This window comes from Mixophyes fleayi, chromosome 1 (assembly GCF_038048845.1).
Source record: "Mixophyes fleayi isolate aMixFle1 chromosome 1, aMixFle1.hap1, whole genome shotgun sequence".
NCBI classification, from domain to species: Eukaryota; Metazoa; Chordata; class Amphibia; order Anura; family Limnodynastidae; genus Mixophyes; species Mixophyes fleayi.
In genome coordinates, this window is record NC_134402.1 from 332,099,587 (window position 1) to 332,113,960 (window position 14,374).

Consider the following 14,374-nt stretch of genomic DNA (forward strand, 5'->3'; position numbering starts at 1 on the left):
GTATATCCCATATTGTATGTGGTACCAGCTGCATGGCAATATAAATGCCCATATATGTATACAAAACAGAAAGAAAGTTGTCAGCGCTTATCCTTTAAACTGCATATCTGTATGTGTCTAGCAAAATGAAAACATGAGGTATTAGTTCATATTTTGATTAAAAGACTTAAGCCTGCATCCCACGTCAAGGGTACCTCATTTTATGCAGGTCCTACACTGACCTATATGCTTTAAACACTATTAAAATGCAGTTAAAATCAGATGCACTCACCTCCCAGGTATAGGGGTTTACATCTAGCAAAGGCTGGCTTGTGAGCCACACCTAAATGTGCCTTAAATAGGCTTGATGGAGAGCTGCTATGACAAAAAGGCAATATTTTGAAACAAAACCAGAGAAAAATAAGCCCGCGCTCAGTCACATTTGGGTGTGGCTCACAAGCCAGCCTTTGCTAGATGTAAACCCCTATACCTGGGAGGTGAGTGCATCTGATTTTAACTGCATTTTAATAGTGCTTACCCTAACCCCAATAATAGGTTTTTCTATCACTATAAAGACAAATTGAATGGGGTAATAGTGGCACATATTGCAAACTGAGTCAATCCAATTCTGTGTGTACTTACCATTCCAACCATATTTTTAACAGCCTTCAGAAGCCAGCAGATTACAAGCAGAAAAATAAAGTTTAGCGCAGGAAAAAGAAAAGAGAAAGAGAGCCTTAAAACTCTAGCAAAAGTTACAGTGCAATATTATCAATCATTTGTGAACATGCTAAGCAAGGTGGTGTTAGCGTCACTATAGACATGCAAAATATGTTTCTGCAGGGAGTACTCATCTTTGACCACTACCAATTCCCCACTCCATACAGTGTAGATATCCCCATGTAAATCGGCATTTGAGAATAGGCAAATATGGCAAAAGGACAAAAGTCCATTATTAGTCTATACTTATACTGACTAAGTGTATTGCTCCAAAGGAAGGCAGAATAAAACCCCATCAAGCAGCTGTCAATTTATACTCACTCTCTGAAAAACAAAATTCCTTCTTGACTCCTTATATGGCAATAGGAATAAATCCCTGGATCAACTATCCCAGTTTCCAGTAACCCACTGCAACCAATCAGCAGTTAGCTTTCATCTAATGCAATGTAAGCAATACAATCAAATGTTTGATTGGTTGCTATAACTTGTGCACACTGTTAGCAACTAGCTCCCAATGGACACATTAATGGAGAACTCAATGTAGTCCCCTATCTCCTTAAAGAGAATCTGTCACCAGCTTCTACATTGGTGTTTTATTTGCTTATTACAAAGTGCCTTGTGTATGTATGTGACTATAAAAAATAGACTTGTTTGCACAGGCTTTGCAGAGGGAAGCGACCTATACATCCGTAGTCCCAAGCGTAGTAGCTCCACAAACACAATGTTTAGAATAGCATGCATGTAAGACCAGCAGTTCAAGCTGTAAATCTGGTCCCAGTAGTTTGTTTATACATTCATAGCATTCTTGAATCACGACTGCTTTTACTTTGGGATCACGCATGCAAGCTCATAGCACAGATCAACTTAAATCAAATGTGATTGATGGCTGTAGACTATTTCAAGCCTATGATGCATAAGTATAGATTGTTTATTTAAACATTTATATTGATCACTCTGCTCTCAACCATGCAGCTTCCCATGCACTAATGATATTGGCTTCAAGGGTGTTAGTATGAGATATAGCGGATTGATAAGTCACATATATATTGCAATATACTATAGATGCCAACAAATATAAAACGGAGAGGGCCTCGTTTAAGGACAGCTAAATGGTGCAAAATTGCACCTGGACAAACCATGTTACAATGCAAAGGGTGTAAATGTAATTTATGTTTTGCCTGCTTTTGCAGGAAGCACACAAGTACTGGGCATCTTTATTTTAACACTGCGATTTAGAGTTGAGCTAGGAGGAGCCCCTCATTCCAACTCATATTTTAAACGTAGCCCTTCCTGCAGCACAACATGGTTTTGCCAAGGTGCAAAATTGCTCCTCCAAGCTGGATTTAGTGTCTGGATGACATATACGAACCCCATTAGACAAACATTATTTTCCTATGATTTGCAATGAAAGCATTTTATTAAGATATTAATTTTCCCATTTGTTGCAAAATTGTATTTAAATAATATGTTTTGCCCGAACCACACTTACCCGATTAATCAGCTGTTCTCCAGTCTCTGAAGCAGTGATGAGTTTACAAAGAGCCTGAAGTGCTGAGTGAGGCAAACCTAAAACAAATAATATATTCCTCTCCATGAATTATCAAACACCATATAAATAATGAAAAACTATTTTATTAAGCTTTTTCAATGCTAAAGTTTACAAATTAATGGTAACTTTGTGGGAGAAAAAAAGCCATCAAACCATGAATTATATATTACATAGCTAACAGGCTGCTACATGGTGGATATGTATGCACTGCATAGTATACAATGTATGTAAACAGAGCTCCTGCCAAACTAGGCATGTGTCTAGGGCAGCAATGTTTAATGGGCAGCCTACAAATTATTTATTTTTCCCCCCACTTTTGGTTTTTACCAACTATCTATATTTCCCAGTAAATAAAACGAAGGTTGAACTGTTGGATTTGGGGCATAAGCATTTCATAAATAAGTGGCTAGACATTCACTAATGCTCTTTTGTATCGTCACCCTTTTATTAGTGCGCACATGTACCCAGATTTAAAGGTAAGAGCGTGGATTTGTAGGCTAAGATGGCAACGTCTGTAATAGTTTGCACATTTCGATGGGAGAAGTGGGGACAATTAGTTGCGTTCCTTACTTTTACCAATAAGACACCTGAGGGAGTCTATTTATCATATTTCTAACATTCAGGCTAGTTATTGGATGCCTCCCAGCCTTTTCATTTCCGGAATCTTGACAACATACACACACTGATGCATCGCAGCCCCCTTAATAAACTCCTTCCATACCACTGATACCTGCCACTTGTACATGCCGCGTTGAAGGACCATTTGTCAGTGTGACATACTGATTGCAACAAAACATCTGATCCGATGGGATAGCCCCATATAAAGTCTGGGGGTCTAGTTAATGCATTTTGTATAACTATTTTCAGTTTTGTGTAGTGTGTTAAATTCTGGAGACTGGAGATATATACTTTAGTTAAATGGATTGTATTACATAAGTATTTTATCAATGAATAATTTTTCAGGAGCCAAAACAGCCATGTGTGCAAGGATAAAACAAACAACCAACTAAATGTCGCAACACAAAATTAGGCGGAAGGGAATCTGGAGGCCGATGACGGATATATTACTGCACTACTACAGTATTCTATCATTTATATTTATCTCATGCCTATTTTATACACTGCAATTGTGAAACATATTTTAAAGGTATTTCAGATTTGGACTATAATTTGGCTAATTCTATGGGGCCCTGTAGCATTGTGGTCCAGGCCCCAAAGCAACACACTGTGGTTTGTCTTTATTCTTATTTTACAGATACTGTATAGAATAAATACAATATGCAGTATATTGTTAATTTGTAATGAATGCATTAGAATACTGAGTATTGTTTATAGATGATGGTGATGGAGCGGCGTTTGATAGTCAATTTTGAGGCACAGTGATCCCTTCAAAATGTCATGATGCATGAAAGCTGCCATGTCTATATTCTTGCTCACATCCCTCAATAAAATATAAATATCCTTGCTCCAAAATAGAGGCTATAACTCTTAACTGTGCCCTTTGTGGAGCTAAAGCTATAACTATTTTAATATTGCACTATTCAAGTTACAGCTCTTGTTAAATAAAATACAGGCAAACTTCCCCTTTAATGAAGGCAGTTTTGCATGACAATGACAACAAATCACAGGCACATCATGGTTCCTGATTCACTTGCGCTGCTCCTAGTAATAATTCCATCTAAGTTTTATACTTCTCTGGTTGTCACTTATTTTTACAATACAGAACCTGGCATTGTCTTACATTGGTTATGCATCCTTAATTAAGATGCAGTAGACTATATCTAGCCATCTGTTTATTCTTTTCTTGAATTCAGATGGTATCCTACTTACAGCTGTGTAAAAGACACACACTATAAATAAAGTTACCTAAGAGAGATTGTATGGTTGTACTGCACTGTTGTAGACGATCGCCAGGGTCAGATGTCGGGAAAAACACCGCTGCAGGAAGGCCGCTGGCCGGGGGGTCAAGCCGGAATCCTACAGCTGTTAACAGTGACTGCCAGCCTTGTATTCCCCCAACTTTATTCTCCACACTCTGTTGGGAAGTGTACATAGAATTGCGTTGTCCATTCTGAATCCTCTGTAGAGACTTTTCAACCTGTAGAACAATAAAAACTCATGGTTTGTTTGTAGAAGGTAATCAATATGTTCAGGGAAGTAGCAGAATGACTATAAAAACTGACAGTTGGCAGTCTGTAAGGATATTAGAAGTCACAAAGCAGGACCAAGAGCTTATATGAACGTCAATGTATGTAGCATAGGTTATGTTATTCCTTGTAATAAACATATTCTCCTAATAATACTGGGATCATCACTAAGCACCTATACAAGTTACTATTTCAGTAATCAGAGGGTTTGTAATAACAAGGTTTTTCCGAAATCGAATTATTTTCCTGTATTAAACCTTACAATATTTAATATATAAAAAGTAGCATGTTAACAATCTTACCAGATGTAATAAAACCCTTAGAGCATCTCTTGCTCGCTCAGGGTTCTGGAGAATCTCAGATAAGGCTTGACCAATCAGTGATGACGGACTGTTGAGTTTCACATCGTTTCCAATGAGCATGAATCCTGCGTAGTAAGTTTAGGCGGACAGTTAAAGATATGAACGCAGCAATGCAAAAAGTCTGTTAAACTTTCTATTTCAGGTGCGGACAAAATAACATAGAAATCAGGAGACAGTCAGTCAAATCTAAGAACCAACAGGATCTTTTAAGGATCCAGGCAACACGTACACGAACTGGGATAAGCAGAAATAAGTGAAGCAAGGTAGGCACCAACATAAGTCTTTTTTAGGTGTGTTGGCTAACTGACTCCTAGGACTTGTCCTGCCTTGTTTGATTATTTTTGAAATTCAAGTGAAGCACAATAATGCACTTCTCTTTCTGTCTATTTATGGGTATACATATGTGTATACGTATATAATAGATATCAGGCCCTGGTCTACTTGCGGACAAACCATGTATCCTAGGGTAAGTAAGGTTTAAGCAACTTTACCAATGTGTGTTTATTTAAATGATCATTTGTATTATGATTCAATAAATCAGGGTAGTAAGGGAACAAAGACAATAAAGGCCTATTGTTATACAAAAGAACCCGCTAATTTGTAATAAATTACCCCCAGTGGAAACACTACAAATATCTGAAATGACGTCATAATAATTAGTATCTGTCCAGGGCTCTTGCTATACCCTTCAGTAAGCATCTGTTTGCTATTACTGATATTTATAGATGCTAATAAACAAAGTCACAGTTTTTAGCTCACTAAATATACCATGTTCAAAACAATATAAGAAAATAAATGATATTTATAAACAAGGAAGTCAGGGCAAAAACTGAAACAATAGTTGTTCTAGAACAATGTACTGATTGGTATTCTATTGGCTGATGGTTGACGGGCACCTGTCACCTACATATATATAATGGAGGCATTCATTTTGTGGAATGAACCAATATGTATGAGACTGCAGTCTATGTATTCACAATAAACTTGTGACATTATTGAGGCACTTCATAACCAAATATTCACAAGGAAATGGTTCCAAGTGAATTGTTAAACTGCATTCTCAAATATATTTGTTCAGCTCAGACGGAAAGTGCACTTTAATTGGCCATTAAAAATAAAGAGTGGAATCATTTGTACCCTTTAAATTTGCAGAATATCACTTTAACACAATATAAAAATAAACACACTTAGGGGTATATTTACTAAACTGCAGGTTTGAAAAAGTGGAGATGTTGCCTATAGCAACCAATCAGATTCTAGCTTTCATTTATTTAATACATTCTACAAAATGACAGCTAGAATCTGATTGGTTGCTATAGGCAACATCTCCACATTTTCAAACCCGCAGTTTAGTAAATATACCTCCTAGTGTGACTTTTTCCTTTTACAAGAGGTAGTATACATCAGTCGTCTTAATTCTCCAACTTGCTGTGGTAATAAATAGCACTAAAAATTTATGTTGGTCAGAGCAATGTGGACCTGAGTACTTTGTTAAACTGGCAACATATAAAGGGATGGAAAAGTGCTGACTTTAGGTCACCCCTTTCTAAAATCTGCTGCATTTTTAGCAGAATAAAATTTATTTTCACTGTAAAGGATATTAAAAGCTACTTGCTGTACCCTAGAGGTCTGCATTTATTGCCCACCAGTGGCAAATTCATTGTTCAGAGTATGAATAATTAAAACTGATCAAAATTAAGCAATCAATTCTCTTCTCCAGTAAAGGCTGTAAAAGCTCACTAGCCAATACGCTTCATACCGTACTACTCATGGGAGATGTGTTTTATAATGCTCGATTACATATTTCTGTGTTATTACCATTAATTAATCATTACAAAATAGAAAGTCTAACTAGTAAACTTGATTTTTTTAATGTTCTTGGTGTGTGATCTTTCATTTAATTTTTAACTTAATAAACTTGTTATACTGAAATATTGATTATAACCTTTTCAGCCTCATTATGTTTCAGTTAACATATGAGAGGCAATAAACAAGAATTTCACAGCTCTAAAGCATACGGATCAATAATTTAATTGTCTGAACTTTCTGGTTTGCTGTACAGTCAGGTTAGTTACTGCGGCATATGGAGAATTGTAACAGTGCTACTGTATCACTTCACACACAATATGCACCACCAGTCTTACTATTTCTGTCCAATTTGTAACATGAGAGGGAGAGGCATTTACTATTATTATTACAAAAGTGCACAAATGCAATAACCTGAATCAACCAATCAGCAATTAGCTTCAGTATAGCACAGAGTAATGTAAATAACTCTATAACTGATACTAAAGGTAACTGCACTTGTGTACCCATGTAAGTAAATCACCCTTAGGGGGAGACTTACTAAAGTGTGGTTTAGTGAAACTGCTGTTTTTTCTGCTATTTTTTGGTAGTTTACAAACCCCCAGATTTACTAAAGGTCAAACTGCTCAAAAAACGCTGTTTTCAAATTGTCACATTAGACAATTCTGATTTTTTTAACTTGGTGAGAATGCAAAGTGTGAAATTTATCAAACTGCGGTTTGACAAATTGTCAGAAAAACTGCCAGAAAAAATAGAGGTGGTTGTGAGAGGTCAGATTGCCTACACAGCATGTTTGAGCTATTTAGCCATTCAATACACAGATCAAGGCGCAATATATTTATTAGTTAGGAGAACGATCTTTATTTATTGATTAAGGGGGCAAATTGATATATAATTATATTACAAATGCAATATTATTTTATAATTATATTATGGGGGCAAAAGTATTATACCCAAAGGGGCAGTTTTATAGAAGAGCCACGGGTGTATGATTGGAATTTACCATCCCATCATCACTTCACTATGCACTTTTACATCATATAGTGGTGGTGGATTTTGTTCCCATTTGCCGTTTAACGTTATTACGCTATGTTTCTCTTTTTGTTTTTTTGGTTTTTTATGTATCCATGTATCCCATATGAGAGTGTGATCAAGAAATGCACAAAGAGTAAGCTCCTCCATGATTAAGGGATCATTCACATGATCAACTTATAGTCAATAACGGAAGCGCAAGTGTATGTACCATTCTGATTTTTATATTGGGGGCAAAAGTATTTGTCAACGGAGGCAGTAATAAATTGTTTATAACGGGAGCAACACTTATTATTTCATGATGTCGGCGCCAGTTACAGTGTACACTTGTGCCAGCATGCACATTGGAATAGATGCTACAGAAAATGACATTAATATCTAAGCAAGTCATTAATATCTACTGTAAGTAAGACAACCAACATTCACGGTGACTTGATATGTGGTCATGTAATATGTAAACAAGTGTATATAAGACGTCAGCTCTCAGATTTACTTTATCAATGGAAACAATGGAATGTTTTATAATCTCCTCTCTCCTCCCACTCATCATGCCAGTTCCTGAGCTTTCCCACATATCTGCCCGCTCTTGGTCATTTTGTGGGGGCGCTGCTCCCTTCCCTCCTCCGTGCTCCAAAATCTTCTGCCACCTCAGGTTTTTGGAGCAGAACGGTGCTTTATGTAAGAAACAATTTCTAACTGTATACTTTAAAAATAGAGCACTGCGTTGGCTCTACACTACTACACAGAGCCCTTAGTTTGGAAGCCTGCACACAGGAGAGGCAGTTATTTTGTGTGTGGAGACAATAATCATGAAATGCAGCCTATCATTTTACTAGGAACCAGTATCTCATAAATATTAGTCACGGTGCGACTTGTCATTGGTCACTAGAATGTCTGCCTCAAATATGTGCAGTCAACAGAGACTAAGGGGTATATTTACTAAACTGCGAGTTTGAAAAAGTGGAGATGTTGCCTATGGCAACCAATGAGATTCTAGCTGTCATTTTGTAGAATGTACTAAATAAATGATAACTAGAATCTGATTGGTTGCTATAGGAAACATCTCCACATTTTTCACCCCCACAGTTTAGTAAATATACCCCTTACTATCTGCTACTGTGGATTTCATAAGGCCTGTAGCAGTTTTGGTATTAGTTTAATGTCACAGCATAGTCTTGTGCAGAGTGTTATCGCAATGTGAATCATTAATACCAACGAAGACCTCACAGCTGCTACATTTTCACCTAATCAAACAGTCTTGCACATTAATGTCCTGCCAGGCATAAATCCTTCTATCTGTCTGAACGGAGATGTTTTCATTCATGAAAAACAGACCAACTCATGGTGAAAAGAACCAATTTCGTCAGCTGAAGAGTACAGATGATGATGTCTGAATAATTACCTAGGTGTGTTAGGGCAATAAGAACAGAACAGGTTTGAGACAAAGAAAGCTTTCGAGTTTTCTAGAGCTGACTGTAAAGCCATACATTCTCAGATCATAATAAGATTCTGTCAAAGATATTCAACTCTTAAGTTTTTCAATGTAACAAGTGACAACAAGTGATGACAATTGAAGATATACTGCAAATGTAATGTCAAGTACTGAGACACTGTTACAAATGATATGGTTAACAGCTGCATCCAATAAAAATGATGTACAATGTGGACACAAAGTAATTATCATACCTGCCCAGTTTGATGGATGCGAGTATTGCTTACTGCTCTGTACTGTTTTCATTGCTTCTGAGAGAGATGCACTGGCTTTCATTCCATTTAGCAGCGACGAGTAAAAAGCATGAACAAACATTTTTGAAGCTGCCACAGGAACAGGCCAGAGAGAAACGAGCACACATTGTGCCCCGGCAGCCAAGAAAGCTCGTGTTAAGCCAATAACGCCATCTGCTGTAACTTTGTTGCTGGATTCCTGGTAAGATCCTAGAACTACTAATTTAACAGGGAGCCGAAGATCCAGGACATCTGCCGCAGTCAAGAGAAATTCTTGGAGGGGCGGACAGTCTGATATGCTTTCAACGTCACTGGCATCGTCTTGCATTTGTAAAGACTCGGGGATGGTATAGGTATTTCCAAAGGTGCTTTTATTTGTTCCAGAGCTATTCTCACTGTTTGGGGTTAGTATTAAAGCTGCAAGTTTCCAGGAGATGTGGGTGGCAAAGTGGACGCATTCAGCTTGTGTCAGTGCGCTCATGACCTTGTCTTTTGTAGCTAAATTGCCAACAAGTGGTTGACATCCCAGCAGTTCAGACACCATGTAGGCTTCTTCTTCTGCTGATGGCATTGGACCCCACAGCCATCTATCCATCACTGATGGTGGAAGTTTAGGGTTTCCTATGACCGCTGCCATCGAGGTAGAACTTGAATATAACAGTGTGTTCTTCCGCAAGTGAGCCTATAAAATAAGTATACACCATTATGGTCATAAACATATTACACAACTAATAAACTTCACTTATTCTCAATATATTAAACAATTTCTACATATTGAGGTCCTTCTATCTGATACTATCACTTACAGCAAGAATGGGCAACATTCCTGTAGATGTGGTACAACTTTCCAATAATTAACAATCAGTCAATGATAAGAGATGTTGTAGAGCAACTACTGTGGTGTTGACAGTATCTCATCCCTGAGTTACTGTAGAAAACTGGTTTAGCTTCAGCACTATTGGCTGAATTCATGAAAATGGGGGCAATACAATACTATAGCCCACAACAATCACACACTTGCTTTTCTTTTGTACACATTTGTAGAAAGATTACAGAATGTAATAAATTGCCATGGGTTACAGCGCCCGTTCACAGTGCACTAGTTTTCCCAATGAATGGACCCTTATAAATGGACTTTTACCGATGTGCTAGAGCACATACATATATTTGACTCAGTGTTTTAGTTCACATGATAAATATTACTTAAATCACTGAGTAACGGATATCAAATTATTATGTATGTGTATATATATATATATATATATATATATATATATATATATATATATAAAATAAATGCAACATATCAAAGCCATACAGTTGTATTTGGCACGTGGAAAGAGTGTGAATATCCCTTCACTTTTATCCTTGAAAGAAAATGATAGTAATCAGGAGAAAGGCATCTAAAGAAACAGACATCTGTACTTTGAAATGAACCGAGGTGAAATAATTTACTTCACTCTTACCTTGGAATTTATGTTCAGAGATCGGATGGAGGGAACAGCAATCAGACTGAAGCGTTCATAAAGATACTCATTTGATGAGCTTCCTTTTAAGAGAGCAAATGGAATGAGGTACAGTTCTCCCTCTAATACCAGCACCAGCTGCCGGTGTCTACCCACAGGGCCACTGGAATGCATAAGTCCCTGAAGAGAAAAGATTTGAAAATATTAGTTGATTTTTTTATCGAACAGATGCTGTTCACATATCATGAAATGGAGTGGTTTGAATATCTGCTAAATTACATTGAAACCTGCCCTTGGGAACATTTTGGGGTAACTAATAAAGTGGAGTCATGGAAAACTGCAGTAAGAATTGTTATTTGTGAATTTAATAACTGTCACTGAGAACTTCTCAAATAAGTTTTTTGCTTTGCTAAAGTTTTCTTTATGCAAGTCCATTTATATTGGCATGTGACATTCATATGAACCATAATGAGGGTGCTCACTCCTTTCATATGACCAATTGTCTTTATTTTCTAGGTGTTAAAGAGTTGTCCCACCAAACTGAATTGTGATCCCTGGAAAAAAACCTTATGTACAATTTATCTACATCAGTATATACTGTGAGCCTATAATGCGTTTATTTCTTGGCTGCTAAGTACGCTGCTAGGTAAGAATACTTTTATAAAAATAAACGCAATATAACTTACCGTTAACTTAATGCATTATTGTACAGATGAAAAATGGGTGTGATGCATTTTGAAACCAATGTAAACGTGACCTTGAAGCCGCGAGGAGGCAGGATGCACCATATATAACAAAGACATAACATGCATAGGGCAGTACAGAAGAAGAATATTTGCCTACATAGAATGCACAGGCGTTAAGCTTTATTTAAAGCATCTGGGAAACAACAATCCTTATTCATGTAGTGTGTTGCATTTGCAAACTATCTCTATCTATGGTAATGTGTATCTTATATCTACAGTAATGTGTTTGATATTTTAAACAAACTGCAAGGTGAGATTCACTAACATATACTGTAATACATAAGCATGGCATGATAGTCTAACACATCATGTTTAGTGCAGTGCTGATGCTTTGCCAAGAATTGTGCATAATTTACTGGGAGCTCCTACTTGTGCTCATTTCGCATCTTGAGCTCACATCAGTGTATGTGCTAGAGAGCGAGATTTAGGGTCAGCCATGCTGACATTAAGCTGCCTCAGGAGACTTCATCAGAAACCTCTTCACTCCATTCTGACAAATTGTTTACAAAAACCAATGATTCCTTTAGGGAAGCGTCCACAGACCAAAGCCCATGGTGAACTTGCTTGCATTCTCCGCAGCTAAATTTACCAGCATTTCCTTTCCCTGCACAGTGTGAGCTGACAAGAAGTATCTTCCTACTACTGGGAAGTGTTCTCCAGAAATATTTTCCTTCTATATTACGTTTGACTTAGTGCTCTCAAAGCATTAGCTCCAGGTAACTTTTAGCAGCTACTGTAAGTCATAGTGACAAGTGACTACCCACAGTTCCAATTTAGTAGAAACCCCTGAGGTTTGGTCTTATGGTTTATAGAAGCCGCATGCAAGAGGAGTGCAAATGAAATAAATATAACATTTGCATTTTCATTCTATTTACAGTCATTAAGTAAAATAGAATCCTGAAAGCAAAGGCTGTACAAATATATTAATATTAATGATGAGGGAGAAAAATACGTGCTCGCTGTGTACAAATTATATAAATTCTATTATAGTGTTACAATATGCATGTGAGCTGATAAAGGAAACATATATATCATTATATGAATGCTATACTGTTTATTACTATATCCTTCTACAAAAAGAAGATACTGATAATGAAGGTACAGTAATATGTATTATCCTTGGAGCATCAGGATTATTGTAACAATTATCCGACTGAATTTTATTGTGCAGGACCTGATTCATTAAGGATCTTAACTTAAGAAACTTCTTATTTCAGTCTCCTGGACAAAACCATGTTACAATGCAAGGGGTGCAAATTAGTATTCTGTTTTGCACATAAGTTACACTGAAATTTAAAGTTGATATTTGTGTGCTACATGAAAAAACAGTCAGTATTTAACTTATGTGCAAAACAGAATACTAATTTGCACCCCTTGCATTGTAACATGGTTTTGTCCAGGAGATTGAAATAAGAAATTTATTAAGTTAAGATCCTTAATGAATCAGGCCCTTGGTGAGGGGAGGGGGCAAACACGGTGCAATGTTGGGTCAGCTTGGTTAAAAACAACCAAATTGGCTGAACAGCACTGGACATGTGTGACTGAGCCAACGCTAGCTGTTCACAGCAGAATTTTACTATGCAAGTTTATTTTTTATATTATTACCAATTTAATCACACAAAATTACAGTGGCTTTCACCAGGATACCGAATAGTTAAAATATCATTATAACTGAATTGCTTCAGTTACTGTATTAATTTAACCTAGTATTGTACATTTTTCTCTAATTTCCACCAAACTTGTAATTTTAGAAAGTTGTCTGCATCCTACATTGTCCTTGTGAATTATTCAACAACTAATTAATTCCTACAAGGGATATTTTGCTGACTGAAGTATGTGAAATTCTAGTCTTCGATGTGTCATTGAGTTCTTTTTGAACATCAACCGTTCTATGCTTGAATCTTTATCATGAGAATATTTTTAAAAGAAGTGTTGTAAGGTTATAACATTTGGGGGGCTTATCTTCATAAAATGTATTTATCATGGTTTCATTAGACAGGCAACCTTGACTAAAAATTAAGATGTAAATAAGAAATGTGTTTCTTAAAATTGAAATTCAATAAGAACACTGTTCAGCAGAGCTTAACAGCCACAATTTCAAGGAGAAATTTCAGAGAGGGAGTGTGATGTCTAGGGTATAGTGAAACAGTAGTGCTTAGTGTCATGGCTAACCAATTATTATTATTATCATTTATTTAGTAGGAGCCACAAAGGTCTGCAGCACCATACAACAGGTAGTAGAATAAAATAAGGACAAAATAAACAATGAACAACATAATGTAGGCAGACACTGATAAGAAGGGGGCATCTTAGCATACAGTAAGACTGTACTCGGGAACGTGGGCAAAACAAATGGACTTGAGACGCAGAAGGAGGTGCAATAGTGACCAGGCAGTAAGTTACCTGTTAAGAGGTGCAGAGGAGGACAGGGTAGGGGAAGGCAGAAATCAAGAGAAAAGAGGGCACTCCCTGTGAAAGCTTACACTCTAGAGGGGTGGGCAGACACAAAAGAGGGTAACACAGTGGATGAAGAGGAAATGTAGTGGGATGAGTTAGTTGGCAGCGTCTGAAGCCCTGGAGTCTAGTGGATAATCTGATTGGATGCGGGAGTGAGTTCCAAAGGTGGGGAGAGGCACAGGTGAAGTCTTGTAGGCGAGAATGAGATGAAGTAATCAATGGGGAGGTGAGGCGGCGCTGTTGTCAATCCGGAGATGTTGGGAGGGAACAAGGATGGCGGTGAAGTTGAAGATGGAGTTGCTGAGGGCTTTATTGGTGAGGTTGAGGAGTTTGAACTAAATTCTGTAGGGGACAAATAGCCAGTGTAACAACTTACAGAAAGTGG

At 37.2% G+C, this 14,374-nt stretch overlaps 1 protein-coding gene across 3 annotated transcripts in view; it reads right to left on the reverse strand.

Moving 5' to 3' along the window:
* TTC28 (tetratricopeptide repeat domain 28) overlaps nucleotides 1-14,374 on the reverse strand; it is a 479,060-nt gene that overhangs the window by 10,594 nt on the left and 454,092 nt on the right. For 2 of the 3 annotated variants that reach the window (XM_075214609.1, XM_075214626.1), the window contains 6 exons: nucleotides 10,787-10,966; nucleotides 9,282-10,002; nucleotides 4,698-4,822; nucleotides 4,115-4,346; nucleotides 2,189-2,265; nucleotides 622-645 (listed from right to left, as the gene is read on the reverse strand). In XM_075214609.1, coding sequence (XP_075070710.1) covers nucleotides 622-645; nucleotides 2,189-2,265; nucleotides 4,115-4,346; nucleotides 4,698-4,822; nucleotides 9,282-10,002; nucleotides 10,787-10,966 — 1,359 coding nt within the window. The remainder of the gene's footprint in view (nucleotides 1-621; nucleotides 646-2,188; nucleotides 2,266-4,114; nucleotides 4,347-4,697; nucleotides 4,823-9,281; nucleotides 10,003-10,786; nucleotides 10,967-14,374) is intronic. The other variant, XM_075214617.1, reaches the window with a different exon arrangement.